At 29.7% G+C, this 25,851-nt stretch overlaps 1 protein-coding gene across 1 annotated transcript; it reads left to right on the forward strand.

The window, feature by feature from the left end:
- The first annotated feature begins 1,304 nt into the window (after positions 1-1,304).
- On the forward strand, positions 1,305-24,801 carry LOC114461814 (ras-related protein Rab-11B). The gene is made up of 5 exons (XM_028444222.1): positions 1,305-1,477; positions 5,462-5,657; positions 7,959-8,152; positions 8,256-8,336; positions 24,083-24,801. Exons 1-5 carry the CDS (start codon positions 1,438-1,440, stop codon positions 24,226-24,228), a joined length of 657 nt encoding a protein of 218 aa, XP_028300023.1. The 5' UTR covers positions 1,305-1,437; the 3' UTR covers positions 24,229-24,801.
- The last annotated feature ends 1,050 nt before the right edge of the window (positions 24,802-25,851 follow it).

Raw genomic sequence — 25,851 nt, forward strand, 5'->3', positions numbered from 1 at the left:
TTAGTAACAGTGTTGTACAGTTGTTGTTGTATGGGTGTTGTTTTGTGTTGTATAGTTGTTGTATATTGTACAGTTGTTGTTTTAGTATCAGTGTTGTACAGTTGTTGTATGGGTGTTGTACAGTTGTTGTATTAGTAACGATGTTGTACAGTTGTGTTATGGGTGTTGTACAGTTGTTGTTTTGTGTTGTATAGTTGTTGCATTAGTAACAATGTTGTACAGTTGTTGTATGGGTGTTGTACAGTTGTTGTATTAGTAATGGTGTTGTGCAGTTGTTGTATGGGTGTTGTTTTGTGTTGTATAGTTGTTGTATATTGTACAGTTGTTGTATGGGTGTTGTATAGTTGTTGTATGGGTGTTGTACAGTTGTTGTATTAGTAACGATGTTGTACAGTTGTTGTATGGGTGATGTACAGTTGTTGTTGTATGGGTGTTGTTTTGTGTTGTATAGTTGTTGTATATTATACAGTTGTTGTATTAGAAACAGTGTTGTACAGTTGTTGTATGGGTGTTGTACATTTGTTATATGGGTGTTGTACAGTTGTTGTATTAGTAACAGTGTTGTACAGTTGTTGTTGTATGGGTGTTGTTTTGTGTTGTATAGTTGTTGTATATTGTACAGTTGTTGTTTTAGTATCAGTGTTGTACAGTTGTTGTATGGGTGTTGTACAGTTGTTGTATTAGTAACGATGTTGTACAGTTGTGTTATGGGTGTTGTACAGTTGTTGTTTTGTGTTGTATAGTTGTTGCATTAGTAACAATGTTGTACAGTTGTTGTATGGGTGTTGTACAGTTGTTGTATTAGTAATGGTGTTGTGCAGTTGTTGTATGGGTGTTGTTTTGTGTTGTATAGTTGTTGTATATTGTACAGTTTTTGTTTTTGTAACGCTGTTGTACAGTTTTTGTATGGGTGTTGTACAGTTGTTGTATGGGTGTTGTTTTGTGTTTTATATTGTACAGTTGTTGTATTAGTAACAGTGTTGTACAGTTGTTGTATGGGTGTTGTACAGTTGTTGTATTAGTAATGGTGTTGTCCAGTTGTTGTATGGGTGTTGTTTTGTGTTGTATAGTTGTTTTATATTGTACAGTTGTTGTATTAGTAATGGTGTTGTTAAGTTGTTGTATGGGTGTTGTACAGTTGTTGTATTCGTAGTGGTGTTGTACAATTGTTGTATTAGTAATGGTGTTGTACACTTGTTGTATTAGTAATGGTGTTGTACAGTTGTTGTATGGGTGTTGTACAGGTGGTGGGTGAGTGAAGGCATCCAGCCTTGCCGCAGCTCTTCCAGTCATGTGACCTCCCCTGTGCGCATTGTCTTGTTATCTTAGCGCAGCAGCAGCAGCAGCAGCAGCAGCTCCTGGTCCTCCCGGTCCTCCAGGCTGGCTCTGGTTTCCTCTCATCACCGCTGTGTCCGGAGCAGGTGATCGGATCACACGATGGGGAACAGGGACGATGAGTATGACTTCTTGTTTAAAGGTGAGCGAGTGCGGAACCCGAGCCTGGAGCACTCGGTCCAGGGCTGTGGATCGCACGGACTGGCTCTGTTAGCCCGCTAGTCCGTTAGCCGCCTGTACCGTTCAGAGCTTTAACATCAGCTGGTGTTGGCAGCTAACGGTGGCTAGCTGTGTTTTTACTGCTTGTGTAGGCCGGTTCCATTCTAGCTTTTACTGGTCACCTGAGATTTGAAATCACTGCAGGTGTACGGGTTTGTATTTGTCTCAGTGCTTTGTATTGCTGTTTTATTCCGATGATTTTTCTTGAAAATAGGGCGTGTGGAGGCAGGTCGGTGTTACAGATCTAGTGGTTAGGATGTAAACCGGTGAACGCCTGCTCCGTTAGTTGCTTTAGGTAACGATTGTCCTGGTTGTTTGTAAGGTTAGTGTCTTAACTTAATCAGTGCAGTCATTTGTAGTTAATTGCTCAAACCTGGCACTTATTTTTGTTATTTATATTCAAAAATAAACATTGTAGCCACTGGCGACAGCGACGCCATGGAAAGTCGGTCACGTCTTTGCACGTAAACCAGAAAATCCATTACACCGATTTTTTTTTTTTTTCCTCTTCTCCCTTTTCTATTTCTAGTTGATAAACATAATGTTTGTTTGAAGTTATAGTTGAATTGAAGGCATTTCATACAGGTTGTTAAGTTGCCTATTGTGTATTGGATTAATGCTGGGGTGTTTTTGTATATGTATGTACATCAACAACAGAACTCAATACATTGGACAATATATGGACTTACTAATACAAATAATGATAATATTCATCTATGATTATAATAATTAATTAATTAAATTACAATGAGATGGGCACCTGTGGCATTTGAGCGATGGGTGGGGGTCCCAGGTTTCTATGTGTCGAAATGTCCTTTGTTTAGACCAGTGGCTCCCCTTTTTTGGGTTGTGACCCCATTTTGATATCACAAATTTGAGGTGATCCCAGACTTATTTTCTTAAAATTACTTTCTGATCTTGTTTGTGATATGTTGTTACATTATAGTGATGAGATACGCAAGCTTAGATATTTTTATATATTTTTTTTAACTCGATTTATATTTGACTAAATACAAGTATACAATACAGTTGTTTGAGATTGTCTGTGGTGTTTTCATTTGTAAAAGAAGAATATATTTCTTAAAAATAATAAAAAATATTTATATAATTTTCATCATCATTTAATTATTTAATGACATTTAATTATGTCATTTTTATACTGTATTTTTCTAAGTATATTTATGTTTGAGGAAGTGGAAATATAGAATACAGTTGTTTGAGATTGTGTGTGGTTTATTTAGAAAAAGAATAATCATTTAAAAAAATTACAGTATTTTTTTTTTAAATCAATTACTAGACATTTCAATTTAAATTCAGGGTGACCCTGGGTCACGACCCCAAGGTTGAAAAACACTAGTTTAGACACTTAACCCTAAGTTGCTATCATCTGTCCCATTGGTGAGTGAATGTGAATGAGGTGATATAATAAAAGGCTTTATACTACTACGCTGGCTTAAAAAGGTGCTGTATTACAGTATAAATACAGTCTATTTATTACCATTTTACCATAATTGCTGTGACCTTATTTTCCCTTATTTAAACTTTAACTTTGTAAAGATAACTAACCCACTCAGAGACCTGTCACTGCTTTACAGCCTTGAAGTCTATAGATAACCCTTGGGTGAAGTTGGGAGGTGATATTTTCACTAATATTGCACAAACTAAAGGCCTGGGTCCCTTCACAAGTAGCTGACTCAGCATATCCTGAATGAAAGCCACAGCTCCAGTGATAGAGGCGGGGTTAGTGTTCCAAAAGACAAAGGGAAAATAAATGTAATCTATTACTAAATGACTGAGAGGGAGAGTGTAAAATGTTTTATTGTTGATTTCATGTTTTATATAAAACTCTGTTTAATGTTTAACTTTTAATGTGTTTATTGTTTATTTTTAAACTGCTTTGTTGCACTTTTTAGTCATGTGTCAAACTCAAGGCCCTGGGGCCAAATCCGGCCCTTTAGACCATCCAATTCGGGCCGCAGACAGAAAACAGACAGAAAAATCATGAATTATCATGTAAGTTAACAAATAATTCAGTTGTAGATATCCCAGCCCTTCTAAATACATGACTGATTCAATGAAACGCAACAATATTTTTGGAGGATTGCAGTTTTTTCCATGCTTTTATCACATGACTGAACAATTTCAGATTTAAAATGACTGCAAAGTACTCAATTTTCCTGAAATGATTTCTCATAATTTCCCTGAAATTAAATAAAACTTGGTCACAAAATCAATGAAATGTAAAAGAGAAGATCCTGCATGGACTGATGTCTTTCACTTATTGCTTGGATATTGTCGGCGCCTTACATCTTTTATGTATCATTTATAAGTGTGTAAATGCTACTTGGGGAAACTATTGTTGAAATTGCTCATTTTCCCACCTAAAACCTGTAGCCCACTTAAAATCAATCTACTTTATATTTGGCCTCTGAACTAAAATGAGTTTGACACCCCTGATGTAAAACACATTGAGCTGCTTTGTGTATGAAATGCAATATACAAGTAAAATGGCCTGACCTATAGTATTGAACAAGATAGGTAATACAGTTGTTTTCCATTCTACCAGGGCCTTTAAACTGACCACCAATAGTAATTTCATTCTTTGTGTCTTTCAATCCTAAACTTTGGTAAAAAAACGTCCCACTATGTTCTTGTTCTCTTTCTGATCATTCTCAGGCTTAATATGGACATAACCGGCCAAGGAGCAGGTTTGCTTCACACAAGTTACCATGGCAACAGTGTTTTTTTATTACAGCAATCCAGCATTTTGGAATGTGAAGTCGTGTGTTATATCTACCCTATCTGATAGCCAGGATTAGCATTAATCCAGCTATTTGGAATAGGGCCCTGGGTGCTGCTGTGATGCATTACAACACAGTGACTCGTATAATGTCATGGCAAGGTCAAAGGCCTTGAGAAACCGATGTGTCAGATTCCCAGAAAACAGTACGCGTGCATCTTTTTCCCGTTCCACTCCCAGCAGGGAAAGCAGCGAGTCAGCAAAAACGCTTTGAAACAACAACGACTGAACAGTTCTTCTTCTTCTTCATCATCATCATCATCACAATACTGCTTTAATAATCATGGTCTGCTCACAGCCAGGGTTTGGGTCAATTCCATTTTTCAGTTAAAATTATGTTTTCAATTACTCATGTTCAATTACAATTCAAGTATAATTACAGTGACCAGCATTTCTTCCAATTACAATTACATTTCACTTACAATTACAATGTTTTGTCCTCAGAAATTCAATTACAATTGCGCCCTCAATTAATAAAGTTCAATTACAATTAATGACAATTACTGAGTCTGAAATAAATGACTTAATGAAAGTTAACCTACCTCTTGTGTTAGCTTTCTGTTAGCATCTCTTATGATAACTGGTCCTAAATCAGCTGTAAAATACACTAAAAGCAAATAGTTACTATCTAATTTATTTCCCATCTATTAGTTACCTTATTAGGCTTCCTAATCAAGGGAAATATAGGTTTTAATATTTTTGGTGTGGGCATCTGAACCTTTTTTTAATCAGTATACCCCTAGATTTGAATTTTTTTTTTTTTATGTTAAAATGTGGTAAAGCTTGATATGAAACGTATTTTAGTAATTGTTTACGACATACAAGTAGAACTGTTCATAGAAATTTAACATCGTTCTGCAGTTTTGCCTTAAATTATAATTGACATTTTTTATAGAATTTTCATGACAATTACAAAGTAAATTATTTAAACTCAATTACAATTTAATTGCGACAATTAAAAAAAAAAAAGACAATTATGATCACACCATAATTGTAATTGATTATCAATTACGTGATTACAATTAGAATTGACCCCAACCCTGATAACAGCTGTGGTTTCTTCTAATGGTGTAAAAGATTGAACGTCCTTGTCTGTTGTCTTCACAGTTGTATTAATTGGAGACTCAGGAGTTGGGAAGAGTAACCTGCTGTCCCGTTTCACAAGAAATGAGTTCAACCTGGAGAGTAAGAGCACCATCGGGGTGGAGTTTGCCACCCGCAGCATCCAGGTGGACGGCAAGACGATAAAAGCTCAAATCTGGGACACAGCAGGACAGGAGCGCTACAGAGCCATCACCTCAGCGTGAGTTTGGACCAATCTATCCAACAGTTCAACAAACCGTTAAGCTTTAAATCAGACATGGGGCCACTTCTATCACAGCAGGGGACACTAAAATGTAATGTCAGCATTTAGAATAATGACCAATCTGAGAATACAGGAAGAACAATGTTTTTGTTGTTGTTGTGTATTTTTTAATTCATTTTGTATGTTCTCCCAATGTGTGTGAGTCCTTTTTGCGCATTGACATTTTGACAATGTTTTATTTTGTGTATTTTTTGTGTGTGTTATTATTTGTATTTATGTTGCCATTTTATTCATTTTTGTTGTCCTTTTGTCTATTTGTTTTGTCTTTTTGTGTATTTCTCTATAAATGTGTATATTTTTTAAGTAATTCTTTTGAATTTCTGCTGTTTTAGATTTTGTTTTTCTGTCATTTTTTGTGTGTTTTGGGGGCCACATTTGGCCCCTGGGCCGCCAGTTACCCTGGGCTGCCAGTTACCCATGTCTGCTTTAAATTAACAATGATTTCCAAAATATCAAAGGAAAGGAAAAATTCAAATCAAATGTTTAATTGGTGTTACCATCAGTTGTCCTTAAAACAGCATCAAGCATAATAGACTGGAGTTTTGTTGGGTAGTTATTAATCAATAAAATCAATCAGATGGGCGTGATTGATAACAGTTATCAGCTGTGCAGAAGGCTGCACAGTGGGTGACAAATATCAAACTGAGAATAAAGACAGTTTCATGTCAGCGATGTGCAGAAAAACAAAGGAACATTGTTCCTCTAGCATACGTTTGTCTGCAGGCATGCTTCATAAAAAACCTCTTCATCTGTGCTCGGGTGTTGGAATGCTGGAAGGGTCCAAAAGCAGGGTACACCCTGAACTCAAACAAACATCCTGATGTGAGGTGTGAGCAGTGCCCCGTCTACATGTGTTTGGAATGTGGGAGGAAATGAGAGCATTCAGAGGGAATCCAAGTAGGCTCATTGAGTCTGGATTCCATCTCAGGATCCTCTGACTGTGAGAGGAGCCCAGTCTGTCCACAATATGTCCACCAACATGAATTTGTATTTTGTGAGATGTTATTTTAGCACAGGGGTCAGATTGGTTTTCTTCAATTTGACCTCAAGTGTTTGGGGTTCAGTGAAATCCTGCTATATTAATCTATAAATAAGGACAGTTCCAATGTTTTCCCTTGTTTTAGTGCCAATAAGTAAAAGTATATACAAACTTTGTATATATCTATATAGATATATAAACAACTTATAGATCCCAGTAGATCTAAAAATGCATCATACTTTTGCGTAAATGCTTGTAAGGCTAAAATGGTTCATTTGCTACTTAAAGTGTAAGTACACCCCCACGTTTTTGCTGATTTGCCACTAGGGCAGGGGTCTGCAAGCCTCTGGAGCCTCATGTGGCTCTTTGACTCTTTTGCAATGGCTCCCTAGAGCTTTAAAAAATGTTGAAATAAAGAATTTTTATTTTCTTACAGAGGGCATTAATGAATAACAACATTGAGACCAAATAAAGTCATGATATAACAATTTTTCAACCTAAAAATAAAGCATATTTACATTGTGCAATAACTGCCACTTTTCTACTTCACCGTCAACTTTCCCTGCACCTGTAGTTAACCTTAAATTTTAAAAAAAATAGTATTTGAGGTTTATTTTCCCAAACTTGCCTGTTTTCCAGAGTTTTAGCCTGTGAAGTCACTTTCTTAGCAACTCTACACAAACAGGCTGATTTGCGGCCTCCTTATGCATATTCATGAGTGGGTGTGTTTATAGACAGGACACCGACTTCCTCCTCCCCACTCCGTAGCTGAGCTCATGCTGCTTTATAAACACGAGACAGAGTGTGGAGGCGGGGCGTTCACAGGTACATACATAGACTGTAGAAAATACATACATAGCACTGTGCGAAGGACACTGAAATGCTCACCTTAGTGGGCGTGTCTGTTTACATGTCAATCACGGCAGAGAGCTTCCCAGCTCAGTGCGGCGTCAAATTCGTCATCAAAGTGGGAACGCGTCATCAAATTGGAGCAAGGTGTTTGGGCTCACCCTGTAGTAAGAAAGGAGCAAATCACCCTCTAACGATTGAGGGAATCAATGAAAAAAACACTTTGAAGCCCTAATAGCACTTTTATCATGTTTAAAGCACAGAAAAGGTGATGGAGCGTAACATGGGACCTTTAATACCTAATTATATATGAATTCAGCAGAAAAAAAGTGATTTTAGGATGTTTTTACACATATTCTTAGCACATGAAAAACCACATTCTCTTTTCTTTATGTCATCCTTCCCACCAGCTACTATCGAGGTGCAGTCGGGGCGCTTCTCGTCTACGACATCGCCAAACATCTGACCTATGAGAACATGGAGCGCTGGCTGAAGGAGCTGAGAGACCACGCTGACAACAACATTGTCATCATGCTGGTCGGAAACAAGAGCGATCTCCGCCACCTCAGGGCCGTACCAACTGATGAGGCTCGAGCCTTCGCAGGTACAGCCATCTATAAGTGATGGGAGACACCTGATCAGGTCACAATGATGGTCAATACCAGAGCCTGCATGTGTAATGTGCTGCTTTTCCTCTCCCACACCAGAGAAGAACACACTGTCGTTCATCGAAACGTCAGCATTGGACTCCACTAACGTAGAAGAAGCCTTTAAGAACATTTTAACAGGTAGGCAGAGTAAAGTACACTCACTGCTCTCATGTGATTGGTCAGAATTAGAATGCTTAGCTTTTGTTAACTTAATATACTACCATCAATTAGCACACTATTCGCGTGCATGCTCAATAAACCACATTTTTCTGACACACATGGTCAAAAAAAACAATACATTGCCTGACATCCTAAAATAGTTAAAATGTGTCTCTTTGTCCTTTGATTGTGTCCTTTGGAACAGGAAAGATCAGAAGTTTCTGAATGTTAGCATAAGGGTTGGGGTCAATTATAATTGTAATTGATAATTAATTACAATTATGACATATTTGTAATTGTATTTGAGAAAATCTGTTGCTGTTGTAATCATAATTGAGAGTTGTAATTGAGTTCAGATAATTGACTTTGTAATTGTAATTGTCATAGAAATTCTATGAAAACTGCCAGTGCCAAGGCATAAAAACGAAAAAGAAAAAAAAAGAAATTTCTGAGGTAAGGCTATCGTAAGACTCTAAAAACTGGTCCAAATATCAGTAAAATACTTAAACAGCAGTGAAAATGCAGTAAGGCATGAAAAATGTGAAAAACACCCAAATTTCCAAGTTAAGGCCATATGTCACTGGCAGAAATTTGCAAAAATATGACAAACACCAAAAATCGTAGGTAAGGCTCGAGTAAGGCATAAAAATATTTTGATTTTGCATGTTTTTTAACTTGAGGTATGGCTAAATACTGGTAGTAAGCAGAGTCAGCGCCAGGCAGCATTAACTGGGGGGGCATTAAGAAAACTGGGGGGGGCACAAAAAAACATCGTTCCGCGTAGCATGATCTTGTATCATATTGTCCACCTCACACTGATTGCAGAGGTGTTATTTGTGTGTCGATGATGTTTCTTTAAAGAGTTATTGATGCTGGAAGTCTGAATCTGTGAATATCTGCTAACGTTACCAAACAGTGTTATGGTCCAATTAGTACCCAGATAATCTGGTGACTTTTGCTCCCGGTCCAGACGTAGGTTTAAAATCCACTTTTTACGGTGTTGTTCTGTGAGCATTACAACAGCTCTAGGGTACATTCAATAGCACAAACGTTAAACAATCACACCACAGTATATTATATCTATATGGAGCAGACTCCCGTCCGCTGTCAGTGAATGGACACATTCAGTTGATAGCTAATCAGATATTCTTGATTAATAAAAAGCTCCCCTGTAGTGGCCGGGAAGAGTGGCAGAAATTAGCAAAAATATGAAAAGATAAGGCTATAGTAAGGCATAAAAATAGAAATATGTTAATTTTATTTTATCTTTTTTATTTGAGATAAGACTATAGTAAGTCATAAAAATGAAAACTTTTTTTTAAGATAAGGCTATAGTAAGTCATAAAAATGGAAACTTTTTTTTAAGATAAGGCTATAGTAAGGCATACAAGTAGAAAATTTTTGATTTTTTTGATTTTTTTACTTGAGGTAAGGCTATAGTAAGTCATAAAAATGGAAACTTTTTGTTTTAGATACGGCCATAGTAAGTCATAAAAATTGATTTTTTTTAAGGTTAGGCTATAGTAAGGCATAAAAATGGAAAAAATTATTTTTAGATAAGGCTATAGTAAGGCACAAAAATGGAAATTTTTTCTTTTTTTAGATAAGGTTATAGTAAGGCATAAAAATGGAAAAATGTAGATTTTTTAGATATTTTTTTACTTGAGGTAAGGCTATAGTAAGGCATAAAAATGGAAACTTTTAGATTTTTTTTAGATGAGGCTATAGTAAGGCACAAAAATGGAATTTTTTTTTTTTAGATAAGCCTATAGTAAGGCATAAAAATGGAAAAATGTAGATTTTTCTAGATAAGGCTATAGTAAGGCACAAAAATGGAAACTTTTTTTTTAGATAAGGCTATAGTAAGTCATAAAAATGTAAACATTTAGATTTTTTAGATAAGGCTATAGTAAGGCACAGAAATTGAATTTTTTTTCTTTTTAGATAATGCTATAGTAAGGCATAAAAATGGAAAAATGTAGATTTTTTTCATATTTTTTTTTTACTTGAGGTAAGGCTATAGTAAGGCGTAAAAATGGAAACTTTTTTGTTTTTTAGATAAGGCTATAGTAAGTCATAAAAATGTAAACATTTAGATTTTTTAGATAAGGCTATAGTAAGGAATAAAAATGTAAACTTTTTTTAGATAAGGCTATAGTAAGGCATAAAAATGGAAACTTTTTTTAGATAAGGCTATAGTAAGCCATAAAAATGGAAAAATGTAGATTTTTTTAATATTTTTTTTTACGAGAGGTAAGGCTATAGTAAGGCATAAAAATGGAAACTTTTTTGTTTTTTAGATAAGGCTATAGTAAGGCATAAAAATTTAATTTTTTTTTAGATAAGGCTATAGTAAATAATAAAAATGTAAACATTTAGCTTTTTTAGGTAAGCCTATTTTTTTTTTACTTGAGGTTAGGCTATAGTAAGGCAAAAAAATGGAAACTTTTTTTTTTTTAGATAAGGCTATTGTAAGGCATCAAAACAGAAAAAATTAGTTTTTTTAAATTATTTTTTTACTTGAGGTAAGACATAAAAATTTAAACATTTTTGATTTTTTTTTTTGATGAGGCTATAGTAAGGCATTAAAATGGAAACTTTAAGATTTTTTTTAGATAAGCCTATAGTAAGGCATAAAAATGGAAAAATGTAGATTTTTTTTAGATAAGGTTATAGTAAGGCACAAAAATGGAAATTTTTTCTTTTTTTAGATAAGGTTATAGTAAGGCATAAAAATGGAAAAATGTAGGTTTTTTAAATATTTTTTTTACTTGAGGTAAGGCTATAGTAAGGCATAAAAATGGAAAGTTTTTTTTAGCTAAGGCTATAGTAAGGCACAAAAATGGATTTTTTTTTTTTTAGATGAGGCTATAGTAAGGCATAAAAATGGAAAAATGTAGATATTTTTAGATAAGGCTATAGTAAGGCACAAAAATGGAATTCTCTTTTTAGATAAGCCTATAGTAAGGCATAAAAATGGAAAAATGTAGATTTTTTTAGATAAGGCTATAGTAAGGCATAAAAATGGAAACTTTTTTTAGATAAGGCTATAGTAAGGCATAAAAATGGAAAAATGTAGATTTTTTTAGATAAGCCTATAGTAAGGCATAAAAATGGAAAAATGTAGATTTTTTTAGATAAGGCTATAGTAAGGCATAAAAATGGAAACTTTTTTTAGATAAGGCTATAGTAAGGCATAAAAATGGAAAAATGTAGATTTTTTTAGATAAGGCTATAGTAAGGCACAAAAATGGATTTTTTTTTCTTTTTAGATAAGGCTATAGTAAGGCATAAAAATGGAAAAATGTAGATTTTTTTTCATATTTTTTTTTACTTGAGGTAAGGCTATAGTAAGGTATAAAAATGGAAACTTTTGTTTTTTTAGATAAGGCTATAGTAAGGCACAAAAATGGAAACTTTTTTTTTTAGATAAGGCTATAGTAAGTCATAAAAATGTAAACATTTAGATTTTTTAGATAAGGCTATAGTAAGGCACAGAAATTGAATTTTTTTTCTTTTTAGATAAGGCTATAGTAAGGCATAAAAATGGAAACTTTTTTGTTTTTTAGATAAGGCTATAGTAAGTCATAAAAATGTAAACATTTAGATTTTTTAGATAAGGCTATAGTAAGGCACAAAAATTTAATTTTTTTATTATTTTAGATGAGGTTATAGTAAGGCATAAAAATGGAAAAATGTAGATTTTTTTTAATATTTTTTTTACTTGAGGTAAGGCTATTGTAAGGCATAAAAATGGAAAGTTTTTTTTTAGATAAGGCTATAGTAAGGCACAAAAATGGAATTTTTTTTTAGATAAGGCTATAGTAAGGCACAAAAATGGAATTTTTTTTTTTTTTAGATAAGGCTATAGTAAGGCATAAAAATGGAAACTTCTTTTTTTTAGATAAGGCTGTAGTAAGGCATAAAAATGGAAAAATGTAGATTTTTTTCATATTTTTTTTACTTGAGGTAAGGCTATAGTAAGGCATAAAAATGGAAACTTTTTTGTTTTTTCGATAAGGCTATAGTAAGTCATAAAAATGTAAACATTTAGTTTTTTTAGATAAGGCTATAGTAAGGCATAAAAATGGAAACTTTTTTGTTTTTTAGATAAGGCTATAGTAAGGCATAAAAATGGAAAGTTTTTTTTTTAGATCAGGCTATAGTAAGGCACAAAAATGGAATTTTTTTTTTTTAGATAAGTCTATAGTAAGGCATAAAAATGGAAACTTTTTTTTTTTTAGATAAGGCTATAGTAAGGCACAAAAATGGAATTTTTTTCTTTTTTTAGATGAGGTTATAGTAAGGCATAAAAATGGAAACTTTTTTTAGATAAGGCTATAGTAATGCATAAAAATTTAGTTTTTTTTAGATAAGGCACAAAAATGGAATTTTTTTCTTTTTAGATAAGGCTATAGTAAGGCATAAAAATGGAAATTTTTTGTTTTTTAGATAAGGCTATAGTAAGGCATAAAAATTAAATTTTTTTTTAGATAAGGCTATAGTAAGGCATAAAAATTAAATTTTTTTTTAGATAAGGCTATAGTAATGCATAAAAATTTAGTTTTTTTTAGATAAGGCACAAAAATGGAATTTTTTTCTTTTTAGATAAGGCTATAGTAAGGCATAAAAATGGAAATTTTTTGTTTTTTAGATAAGGCTATAGTAAGGCATAAAAATTAAATTTTTTTTTAGATAAGGCTATAGTAAGGCATAAAAATTAAATTTTTTTTTAGATAAGGCTATAGTAAATAATAAAAATTTAAACATTTATCTTTTTTAGGTAAGCCTATTTTTTTTACTTGAGGTTAGGCTATAGTAAGGCAAAAAAATGGAATTTTTTTTTTTTAGATAAGGCTATAGTAAGGCATTAAAATGGAAACTTTTAGATTTTTTTTAGATAAAAAAAATCTAAAAATTTTGTGCCTTACAAAATTCCATTTTGTAAGGCACAAAAATGGAATTTTTTTTTTTTTTTAGATAAGCCTATAGTAAGGCATAAAAATGGAAAAATGTAGATTTTTTTAGCTAAGGCTATAGTAAGGCACAAAATGGAATTTTTTTCTTTTTTTAGATAAGGTTATAGTAAGGCATAAAAATGGAAAAATGTAGATTTTTTTAATACTTTTTTTACTTGAGGTAAGGCTATTGTAAGGCATAAAAATGGAAAGTTTTTTTTTAGATAAGGCTATAGTAAGGCACAAAAATGGAATTTTTTTTATTTTTAGATAAGGCTATCGTAAGGCATAAAAATGTAAACTTTTTTTAGATAAGGCTATAGTAATGCATAAAAATTTTTTTTTTTTAGATAAGGCACAAAAATAGAATTTTTTTCTTTTTAGATAAGGCTATAGTAAGGCATAAAAATGGAAAAATGTAGATTTTTTTAATATTTTTTTTTTTACCTGAGGTAAGGCTATAGTAAGGCATAAAAATGGAAACTTTTTTGTTTTTTAGATAAGGCTATCGTAAGGCATAAAAATGGAAAAATGTAGGTTTTTTAAATATTTTTTTTACTTGAGGTAAGGCTATAGTAAGGCATAAAAATGGAAAGTTTTTTTTAGCTAAGGCTATAGTAAGGCACAAAAATGGAATTCTCTTTTTAGATAAGCCTATAGTAAGGCATAAAAATGGAAAAATTTAGATTTTTTTAGATAAGGCTATAGTAAGGCATAAAAATGGAAAAATGTAGATTTTTTTAGATAAGGCTATAGTAAGGCACAAAAATGGAATTTTTTTTCTTTTTAGATAATTCTATAGTAAGGCATAAAAATGGAAAAATGTAGATTTTTTTCATATTTTTTTTTACTTGAGGTATGGCTATAGTAAGGTATAAAAATGGAAACTTTTGTTTTTTAGATAAGGCTATAGTAAGTCATAAAAATGTAAACATTTAGATTTTTTAGATAAGGGTATAGTAAGGCACAAAAATGGAAACTTTTTTTTTAGATAAGGCTATAGTAAGGCACAAAAATTGATTTTTTTTTAGATAAGTCTATAGTAAGGCATAAAAATGGAAACTTTTTTTAGATAAGGCTATAGTAATGCATAAAAATTTTTTTTTTTTTAGATAAGGCACAAAAATAGAATTTTTTTCTTTTTAGATAAGGCTATAGTAAGGCATAAAAATGGAAAAATGTAGATTTTTTTAATATTTTTTTTTTACCTGAGGTAAGGCTATAGTAAGGCATAAAAATGGAAACTTTTTTGTTTTTTAGATAAGGCTATCGTAAGGCATAAAAATGGAAAAATGTAGGTTTTTTAAATATTTTTTTTACTTGAGGTAAGGCTATAGTAAGGCATAAAAATGGAAAGTTTTTTTTAGCTAAGGCTATAGTAAGGCACAAAAATGGAATTCTCTTTTTAGATAAGCCTATAGTAAGGCATAAAAATGGAAAAATTTAGATTTTTTTAGATAAGGCTATAGTAAGGCATAAAAATGGAAAAATGTAGATATTTTTAGATAAGGCTATAGTAAGGCACAAAAATGGAATTTTTTTTCTTTTTAGATAAGGTTATATAGTAAAGCATAAAAATGGAAAAATGTAGATTTATTTAGATAAGGCTATAGTAAGGCATAAAAATGGAAACTTTTTTTGTTTTTTAGATAAGGCTATAGTAAGGCATAAAAATTTTAGATAAGGCTATAGTAAGTCATAAAAATGTAAACATTTAGATTTTTTAGATAAGGCTATAGTAAGTCATAAAAATGTAAACATTTAGATTTTTTAGATAAGGCTATAGTAAGGCACAAAAATTGATTTTTTTTTTGATAAGGCTATAGTAAGGCATAAAAATGAAAAGTTTTTTTTTAGATGAGGTTATAGTAAGGCATAAAAATGGAAAAATGTAGATTTCTTTTTTAATAAGGCTATAGTAAGGCATAAAAATGGAAAAATGTAGATTTTTTTTCATATTTTTTTTTACTTGAGGTAAGGCTATAGTAAGGTATAAAAATGGAAACTTTTTTTTTTTAGATAAGGCTATAGTAAGTCATAAAAATGTAAACATTTAGATTTTTTTAGATTAGGCTTTAGTAAGGCACAAAAATGGAAACTTTTTTTTTTAGATAAGGCTATAGTAAGGCATAAAAATGGAAAAATGTAGATTTTTTTTAGATAAGGCTATAGTAAGGCACAAAAATGGAAATTGTTTTTTTTTTTAGATAAGGTTATAGTAAGGCATAAAAATGGAAAAATGTAGATTTTTTAATATTCTTTTTTACTTGAGGTAAGGCTATAGTAAAACACAAAAATGGATTTTTTTTTTTTAGATAAGGCTATGTAAAGCATAAAAATGGAAACTTTTTTTTTTAGATAAGGCTATAGTAAGGCATAAAAATGGAAACTTTTTTTGTTTTTTAGATAAGGCTATAGTAAGGCATAAAAATTTTAGATAAGGCTATAGTAAGTCATAAAAATGTAAACATTTAGATTTTTTAGATAAGGCTATAGTAAGTCATAAAAATGTAAACATTTAGATTTTTTAGATAAGGCTATAGTAAGGCACAAAAATTGATTTTTTTTTTAGATAAGGCTATAGTAAGGCATAAAAATGAAAAGTTTTTTTTTAGATGAGGTTATAGTAAGGCATAAAAATGGAAAAATGTAGATTTCTTTTTTAATAAGGCTATAGTAAGGCATAAAAATGGAAAAATGTAGATTTTTTTTCATATTTTTTTTTACTTGAGGTAAGGCTATAGTAAGGTATAAAAATGGAAACTTTTTTTTTTTAGATAAGGCTATAGTAAGTCATAAAAATGTAAACATTTAGATTTTTTAGATTAGGCTTTAGTAAGGCACAAAAATGGAAACTTTTTTTTTTAGATAAGGCTATAGTAAGGCATAAAAATGGAAAAATGTAGATTTTTTTTAGATAAGGCTATAGTAAGGCACAAAAATGGAAATTGTTTTTTTTTTAGATAAGGTTATAGTAAGGCATAAAAATGGAAAAATGTAGATTTTTTAATATTCTTTTTACTTGAGGTAAGGCTATAGTAAAACACAAAAATGGATTATTTTTTTTTAGATAAGGCTATGTAAGGCATAAAAATGGAAACTTTTTTTTTTAGATAAGGCTATAGTAAGGCATAAAAATGGAAAAATGTAGATATTTTTAGATAAGGCTATAGTAAGGCACAAAAATGGAATTTTTTTTCTTTTTAGATAAGGTTATATAGTAAAGCATAAAAATGGAAAAATGTAGATTTATTTAGATAAGGCTATAGTAAGGCATAAAAATGGAAACTTCTTTTGTTTTTTAGATAAGGCTATAGTAAGGCATAAAAATTTTAGATAAGGCTATAGTAAGTCATAAAAATGTAAACATTTAGATTTTTTAGATAAGGCTATAGTAAGTCATAAAAATGTAAACATTTAGATTTTTTAGATAAGGCTATAGTAAGGCACAAAAATTGATTTTTTTTTAGATAAGGCTATAGTAAGGCATAAAAATGAAAAGTTTTTTTTTAGATGAGGTTATAGTAAGGCATAAAAATGGAAAAATGTAGATTTCTTTTTTAATAAGGCTATAGTAAGGCATAAAAATGGAAAAATGTAGATTTTTTTTCATATTTTTTTTACTTGAGGTAAGGCTATAGTAAGGTATAAAAATGGAAACTTTTTTTTTTTAGATAAGGCTATAGTAAGTCATAAAAATGTAAACATTTAGATTTTTTAGATTAGGCTTTAGTAAGGCACAAAAAAGGAAAATTTTTTTTTTAGATAAGGCTATAGTAAGGCATAAAAATGGAAAAATGTAGATTTTTTTTAGATAAGGCTATAGTAAGGCACAAAAATGGAAATTGTTTTTTTTTTAGATAAGGTTATAGTAAGGCATAAAAATGGAAAAATGTAGATTTTTTAATATTCTTTTTTACTTGAGGTAAGGCTATAGTAAAACACAAAAATGGATTATTTTTTTTTAGATAAGGCTATGTAAGGCATAAAAATGGAAACTTTTTTTTTTAGATAAGGCTATAGTAAGGCATAAAAATGGAAAAATGTAGATATTTTTAGATAAGGCTATAGTAAGGCACAAAAATGGAATTTTTTTTCTTTTTAGATAAGGTTATATAGTAAAGCATAAAAATGGAAAAATGTAGATTTATTTAGATAAGGCTATAGTAAGGCATAAAAATGGAAACTTTTTTTGTTTTTTAGATAAGGCTATAGTAAGTCATAAAAATGTAAACATTTAGATTTTTTAGATAAGGCTATAGTAAGTCATAAAAATGTAAACATTTAGATTTTTTAGATAAGGCTATAGTAAGGCACAAAAATTGATTTTTTTTTAGATAAGGCTATAGTAAGGCATAAAAATGAAAAGTTTTTTTTTAGATGAGGTTATAGTAAGGCATAAAAATGGAAAAATGTAGATTTCTTTTTTAATAAGGCTATAGTAAGGCATAAAAATGGAAAAATGTAGATTTTTTTAATATTTTTTTACATGAGGTAAGGCTATAGTAAGGTATAAAAATGGAAACTTTTTTTTTTAGATAAGGCTATAGTGAGGCATAAAAATGGAAACTTTTTTTTTAGATAAGGCACACAAATGGAATTTTTTTTCTTTTTAGATAAGGCTATATAGTAAAGCAGAAAAATGGAAAAATGTAAATTTATTTAGATAAGGCTATAGTAAGGCATAAACATTTATTTATTTTTTTTTAGATAAGGCTATAGTAAATAATAAAAATTTAAACATTTAGCTTTTTTAGGTAAGGCTATAGTAAGGCACAAAAATTGATTTTTTTCTTTTTAGATAAGGCTATAGTAAGGCATAAAAATGGAAACGTTTTTTTTAGATAAGGCTATAGTAAGGCATAAAAATGGAAAAATGTAGATTTTTTTAATATTTTTTTTTACTTGAGGTAAGGCTATAGTAAGGCATAAAAATGGAAAGTTTTTTTTTTAGATAAGGCTATAGTAAGGCATAAAAATTAAAAAAAATTTTTAGATAAGACTATAGTAAATCATAAAAATGTAAACATTTAGATTTTTTTTAATAAGGCTATAGTAAGGCATAAAAATAGAAAAATGTAGATTTTTTTTCATATTTTTTTTTACTTGAGGTAAGGCTATAGTAAGGTATAAAAATGGAAACTTTTTTTTTTTAGATAAGGCTATAGTAAGTCATAAAAATGTAAACATTTAGATTTTTTTAGATTAGGCTTTAGTAAGGCACAAAAATGGAAACTTTTTTTTTTAGATAAGGCTATAGTAAGGCATAAAAATGGAAAAATGTAGATTTTTTTTAGATAAGGCTATAGTAAGGCACAAAAATGGAAATTGTTTTTTTTTTTAGATAAGGTTATAGTAAGGCATAAAAATGGAAAAATGTAGATTTTTTAATATTCTTTTTTACTTGAGGTAAGGCTATAGTAAAACACAAAAATGGATTATTTTTTTTTAGATAAGGCTATGTAAGGCATAAAAATGGAAACTTTTTTTTTAGATAAGGCTATAGTAAGGCATAAAAATGGAAAAATGTAGATATTTTTAGATAAGGCTATAGTAAGGCACAAAAATGGAATTTTTTTTCTTTTTAGATAAGGTTATATAGTAAAGCATAAAAATGGAAAAATGTAGATTTATTTAGATAAGGCTATAGTAAGGCATAAAAATGGAAACTTTTTTTGTTTTTTAGATAAGGCTATAGTAAGGCATAAAAATGTAAACATTTAGATTTTTTAGATAAGGCTATAGTAAGGCACAAAAATTGATTTTTTTTTAGATAAGGCTATAGTAAGGCATAAAAATGAAAAGTTTTTTTTTAGATGAGGTTATAGTAAGGCATAAAAATGGAAAAATGTAGATTTCTTTTTTAATAAGGCTATAGTAAGGCATAAAAATGGAAAAATGTAGATTTTTTTAATATTTTTTTTACATGAGGTAAGGCTATAGTAAGGTATAAAAATGGAAACTTTTTTTTTTAGATAAGGCTATAGTGAGGCATAAAAATGGAAACTTTTTTTTTAGATAAGGCTATAGTAAGGCATAAAAATGGAAACTTTTTTTTTTTTAGATAAGGCTATAGTGAGGCATAAAAATGGAAACTTTTTTTTTAGATAAGGCACACAAATGGAATTTTTTTTCTTTTTAGATAAGGCTATATAGTAAAGCAGAAAAATGGAAAAATGTAAATTTATTTAGATAAGGCTATAGTAAGGCATAAACATTTATTTATTTTTTTTTAGATAAGGCTATAGTAAATAATAAAAATTTAAACATTTAGCTTTTTTAGGTAAGGCTATAGTAAGGCACAAAAATTGATTTTTTTCTTTTTAGATAAGGCTATAGTAAGGCATAAAAATGGAAACGTTTTTTTTAGATAAGGCTATAGTAAGGCATAAAAATGGAAAAATGTAGATTTTTTTAATATTTTTTTTTACTTGAGGTAAGGCTATAGTAAGGCATAAAAATGGAAAGTTTTTTTTTTAGATAAGGCTATAGTAAATCATAAAAATGTAAACATTTAGATTTTTTTAGATAAGGCTATAGTAAGGCACAAAAATTGATTTTTTTTTAGATAAGGCTATAGTAAGGCATAAAAATGAAAAGTTTTTTTTTAGATGAGGTTATAGTAAGGCATAAAAATGGAAAAATGTAGATTTCTTTTTTAATAAGGCTATAGTAAGGCATAAAAATGGAAAAATGTAGATTTTTTTTCATATTTTTTTTTACTTGAGGTAAGGCTATAGTAAGGTATAAAAATGGAAACTTTTTTTTTTTAGATAAGGCTATAGTAAGTCATAAAAATGTAAACATTTAGATTTTTTTAGATTAGGCTTTAGTAAGGCACAAAAATGGAAACTTTTTTTTTTAGATAAGGCTATAGTAAGGCATAAAAATGGAAAAATGTAGATTTTTTTTAGATAAGGCTATAGTAAGGCACAAAAATGGAAATTGTTTTTTTTTTTAGATAAGGTTATAGTAAGGCATAAAAATGGAAAAATGTAGATTTTTTAATATTCTTTTTTACTTGAGGTAAGGCTATAGTAAAACACAAAAATGGATTATTTTTTTTTAGATAAGGCTATGTAAGGCATAAAAATGGAAACTTTTTTTTTAGATAAGGCTATAGTAAGGCATAAAAATGGAAAAATGTAGATATTTTTAGATAAGGCCATAGTAAGGCACAAAAATGGAATTTTTTTTCTTTTTAGATAAGGTTATATAGTAAAGCATAAAAATGGAAAAATGTAGATTTATTTAGATAAGGCTATAGTAAGGCATAAAAATGGAAACTTTTTTTGTTTTTTAGATAAGGCTATAGTAAGTCATAAAAATGTAAACATTTAGATTTTTTAGATAAGGCTATAGTAAGTCATAAAAATGTAAACATTTAGATTTTTTAGATAAGGCTATAGTAAGGCACAAAAATTGATTTTTTTTTAGATAAGGCTATAGTAAGGCATAAAAATGAAAAGTTTTTTTTTAGATGAGGTTATAGTAAGGCATAAAAATGGAAAAATGTAGATTTCTTTTTTAATAAGGCTATAGTAAGGCATAAAAATGGAAAAATGTAGATTTTTTTAATATTTTTTTACATGAGGTAAGGCTATAGTAAGGTATAAAAATGGAAACTTTTTTTTTTAGATAAGGCTATAGTGAGGCATAAAAATGGAAACTTTTTTTTTAGATAAGGCACACAAATGGAATTTTTTTTCTTTTTAGATAAGGCTATATAGTAAAGCAGAAAAATGGAAAAATGTAAATTTATTTAGATAAGGCTATAGTAAGGCATAAACATTTATTTATTTTTTTTTAGATAAGGCTATAGTAAATAATAAAAATTTAAACATTTAGCTTTTTTAGGTAAGGCTATAGTAAGGCACAAAAATTGATTTTTTTCTTTTTAGATAAGGCTATAGTAAGGCATAAAAATGGAAACGTTTTTTTAGATAAGGCTATAGTAAGGCATAAAAATGGAAAAATGTAGATTTTTTTAATATTTTTTTTTACTTGAGGTAAGGCTATAGTAAGGCATAAAAATGGAACATTTTGAAAAAATAATTTTTTGAGATAATGCTATAGTAAGGCATAAAAATTAAAAAAATTTTTAGATAAGACTATAGTAAATCATAAAAATGTAAACATTTAGATTTTTTTTAATAAGGCTATAGTAAGGCATAAAAATAGAAAAATGTAGATTTTTTTTCATATTTTTTTTTACTTGAGGTAAGGCTATAGTAAGGTATAAAAATGGAAACTTTTTTTTTTTAGATAAGGCTATAGTAAGTCATAAAAATGTAAACATTTAGATTTTTTTAGATTAGGCTTTAGTAAGGCACAAAAATGGAAACTTTTTTTTTTAGATAAGGCTATAGTAAGGCATAAAAATGGAAAAATGTAGATTTTTTTTAGATAAGGCTATAGTAAGGCACAAAAATGGAAATTGTTTTTTTTTTTAGATAAGGTTATAGTAAGGCATAAAAATGGAAAAATGTAGATTTTTTAATATTCTTTTTTACTTGAGGTAAGGCTATAGTAAAACACAAAAATGGATTATTTTTTTTAGATAAGGCTATGTAAGGCATAAAAATGGAAACTTTTTTTTTAGATAAGGCTATAGTAAGGCATAAAAATGGAAAAATGTAGATATTTTTAGATAAGGCTATAGTAAGGCACAAAAATGGAATTTTTTTTCTTTTTAGATAAGGTTATATAGTAAAGCATAAAAATGGAAAAATGTAGATTTATTTAGATAAGGCTATAGTAAGGCATAAAAATGGAAACTTTTTTTGTTTTTTAGATAAGGCTATAGTAAGGCATAAAAATGTAAACATTTAGATTTTTAGATAAGGCTATAGTAAGGCACAAAAATTGATTTTTTTTTAGATAAGGCTATAGTAAGGCATAAAATGAAAAGTTTTTTTTAGATGAGGTTATAGTAAGGCATAAAAATGGAAAAATGTAGATTTCTTTTTTAATAAGGCTATAGTAAGGCATAAAAATGGAAAAATGTAGATTTTTTTAATATTTTTTTTACATGAGGTAAGGCTATAGTAAGGTATAAAAATGGAAACTTTTTTTTTTAGATAAGGCTATAGTGAGGCATAAAAATGGAAACTTTTTTTTTAGATAAGGCTATAGTAAGGCATAAAAATGGAAACTTTTTTTTTTTTAGATAAGGCTATAGTGAGGCATAAAAATGGAAACTTTTTTTTAGATAAGGCACACAAATGGAATTTTTTTTCTTTTTAGATAAGGCTATATAGTAAAGCAGAAAAATGGAAAAATGTAAATTTATTTAGATAAGGCTATAGTAAGGCATAAACATTTATTTATTTTTTTTTAGATAAGGCTATAGTAAATAATAAAAATTTAAACATTTAGCTTTTTTAGGTAAGGCTATAGTAAGGCACAAAAATTGATTTTTTTCTTTTTAGATAAGGCTATAGTAAGGCATAAAAATGGAAACGTTTTTTTTAGATAAGGCTATAGTAAGGCATAAAAATGGAAACGTTTTTTTTAGATAAGGCTATAGTAAGGCACAAAAATTGATTTTTTTCTTTTTAGATAAGGCTATAGTAAGGCATAAAAATGGAAACGTTTTTTTTAGATAAGGCTATAGTAAGGCATAAAAATGGAAAAATGTAGATTTTTTTAATATTTTTTTTTACTTGAGGTAAGGCTATAGTAAGGCATAAAAATGGAAAGTTTTTTTTTTAGATAAGGCTATAGTAAGGCATAAAAATTAAAAAATTTTTTAGATAAGACTATAGTAAATCATAAAAATGTAAACATTTAGATTTTTTTAGATAATGCTATAGTAAGGCATAAAAATAGAAAAATTTATATTTTTAAAAAAAAAAAAAAAAATTTACTTGAGGTAATGCTATAGTAAGGCATAAACATGGAAACTTTTTTTTTAGGTCAGGCTATAGTATGGCATAAAATAGGAAAAAGAAAATTGTCTTAAAATAAGGCATTAAAAAAGAAAAACCTTTTCATTTATTTTTCTGAGATAAGGCTATTATAAGACACTGTAGTGAGGCATATCCTGGTGCCACAATGGGGGACAGTCACTGGCATAAGTTGGCAAAAATATGAAAAGCACAAGGCTACAGTAAGGCATAAAATTGGCAAAAATATGTTAAACACTAAATATTGGAGGTAATGCTATCGTAATGCATAAACATAGAAAAATGTGGATTTTTGTATTAATTTTTTTTAAATGAGGTAAAGCCATAGTAAGGCATAAATGTATTTTGAATTTTATTTATTTTTTTAATTTGAGGTAATGCATAAAAATTGCAAAAAGAGGACAAACACTAAAAATCAGAGATGAGGCATAAAAATTGAAACATTTAGATTTTTTTAGATAAAAATGGAAACTTTTTTAGGGAATGCTATAGTAAGGCTTAAAAATACAAATTATTATTTTATTTTTTTTTTATATAAGGCTATAGTAAGGCTTGAACATGGAAACTTTTTTTTATAAAAATTCTGAGATAAGGCTATCATAAGACCCTAAAACTGGTTCAAATATCAGTATAACACTTAAACAGCAGTGAAAATACAGTACTGAAAAATGTGAAAAACACAAATATGGGAAGTAAGGCATTGATTGATCCCAGTACCTACAAACATGTTTTTTCCACCAGTATTTAAAATGAGTTGGGTCTTGTTTTTTCCACCACAAGAACAAGAACCAACTTCTCTTTAGTATCAGTAAAACATCTCAGCGTCCTAACTCTTTCTCTTTGTTTTTGTTTTTTGCAGAAATCTACCGCATTGTGTCACAGAAACAGATCGCAGACCGAGCCGCACACGATGAATCTCCAGGTAACAACGTGGTAGACATCAGCGTTCCCCCCACCACGGACGGGCAGAAAGGCAACAAGCTGCAGTGCTGTCAGAGCCTGTGATGCTCCTGCTCCTCCTGCTCCTGCTCCTCCTGCTCCTGCTCCTCCTCCTCCTCCTCCTGCTCCTCCTCCTCCTCCTCCTGCTCCTCCTCCTGCTCCTCCTCCTGCTCCACATTCACATCACATCCGTGCACTTTTTCTCCCTCCTCTCAACAAGCTCTGAGTTGTTTGTTTTTGTTTTTTTACGATAGGTTTTCTTTAGTTCAGTATGTTTTTTAGTATTTAAGTCACTCGTGCTCTTCTGCCATCATGGAGGCACTTCAGTGCAATGACAGCGAGCGTTGCTCTCCAACTGTTTCTAACTCTGAACCTGCCTGTAGGCAGGGAAGGGCATTTTAATATTGACCACTAGATGGTGCTGTGAATACACAGGCACTCCTTCCTGTAAAACAGTCAGTATTAGACGATTATTATTGCTGTTTTTTTTTATTTCCTTTATACATCAGTAAAGTCATCTTGCCAAAAAATGTGCTCTTCATGTATTTATTGAGTAGTTATTGGCTTACGCTGTCATTGTTTTACCCTCTGGAATAAAATACTAATGTTTAAATTTACAATAAAGAAGAAAACATTTAACAGTTAAAATGCTGAGTGTTTTTCTTCAACTATTAAGTTTTACAAACATCTAAAATATATGGTGCGCCGATTGCAAAAAGCAACCTTTTGCAACATTTAGCAACGACCCACGTTTAAAAAATGTATGTGAACTTTTGACTAGATTTACAGCAATATTTGTGAAATGTGTGATGTTTTTTTCTTCTAAAAATAGAATGTCAATGTTAAATCTAAATGTCACGGGTCAAACTAAATATTTATTTAGCTAATATGTAAATTCACTGTTAAGATTTACATTTAAGATTTAGATTTAATTTTAATTATGAGAAAAAAGTCACAAATATTGCTCTAAATCTGGTCAAATCTAAGTAAGAGTATTTTTTTGTAAACATGGTTTTTTGGCTAAATGTTACAATTAAATATAAATGTTAAATCTAAATGTCACGGGTCAAACTAAATATTTAGCCAATATGTGTAAATTTGCTGTTTAGATTTAGCATTTAACATTTAGATTTAAGATTTAGCATTTAACATTTAACATTTAGATTTAAGATTTAAATATAGATTTAACATTTGCATTCAACATTAAAACAAGAAAAAAAAATCACAAATATTGCTGTCAATCTGGCCAAATCTAAGTAAAAGTAAGTTTTGTAAATGTGGTTTGCTGCTAAATGTTGCTGTGTGGTTTAGCATGTACAACGTTAATATCAGCGCCGCATCAAAATGTAATCCGTAGGAGTGCAGCGAGAACAGACATGAAATTAGAACACCTGACGGGTAAAATGAGCAAATTATATTTTGTTAAATAATTTGTGACAAAAAAAACTGAAATAAATGTGTAAGAAGGTAAATACATGTCAGTAAGACAAACATCAAACCATCATCCAAGGTGGAGATCATTTGGAATCCTCTCATTGAAAAGATAATCCTGAGATTAAACAGATTATGTAGTTAATAGTAAATCTAAATAAATGTTGATGGTGGAAATTAAAATATTTAAACAAAGTGATAAAACAATACCCCAACCTCTTTAAGACACAGATTCACACAAATGGCGAAAACAAACAC

The sequence above is a fragment of the Gouania willdenowi genome, chromosome 4 (genome assembly GCF_900634775.1).
Source record: "Gouania willdenowi chromosome 4, fGouWil2.1, whole genome shotgun sequence".
In the NCBI taxonomy this organism is placed as follows: Eukaryota; Metazoa; Chordata; class Actinopteri; order Blenniiformes; family Gobiesocidae; genus Gouania; species Gouania willdenowi.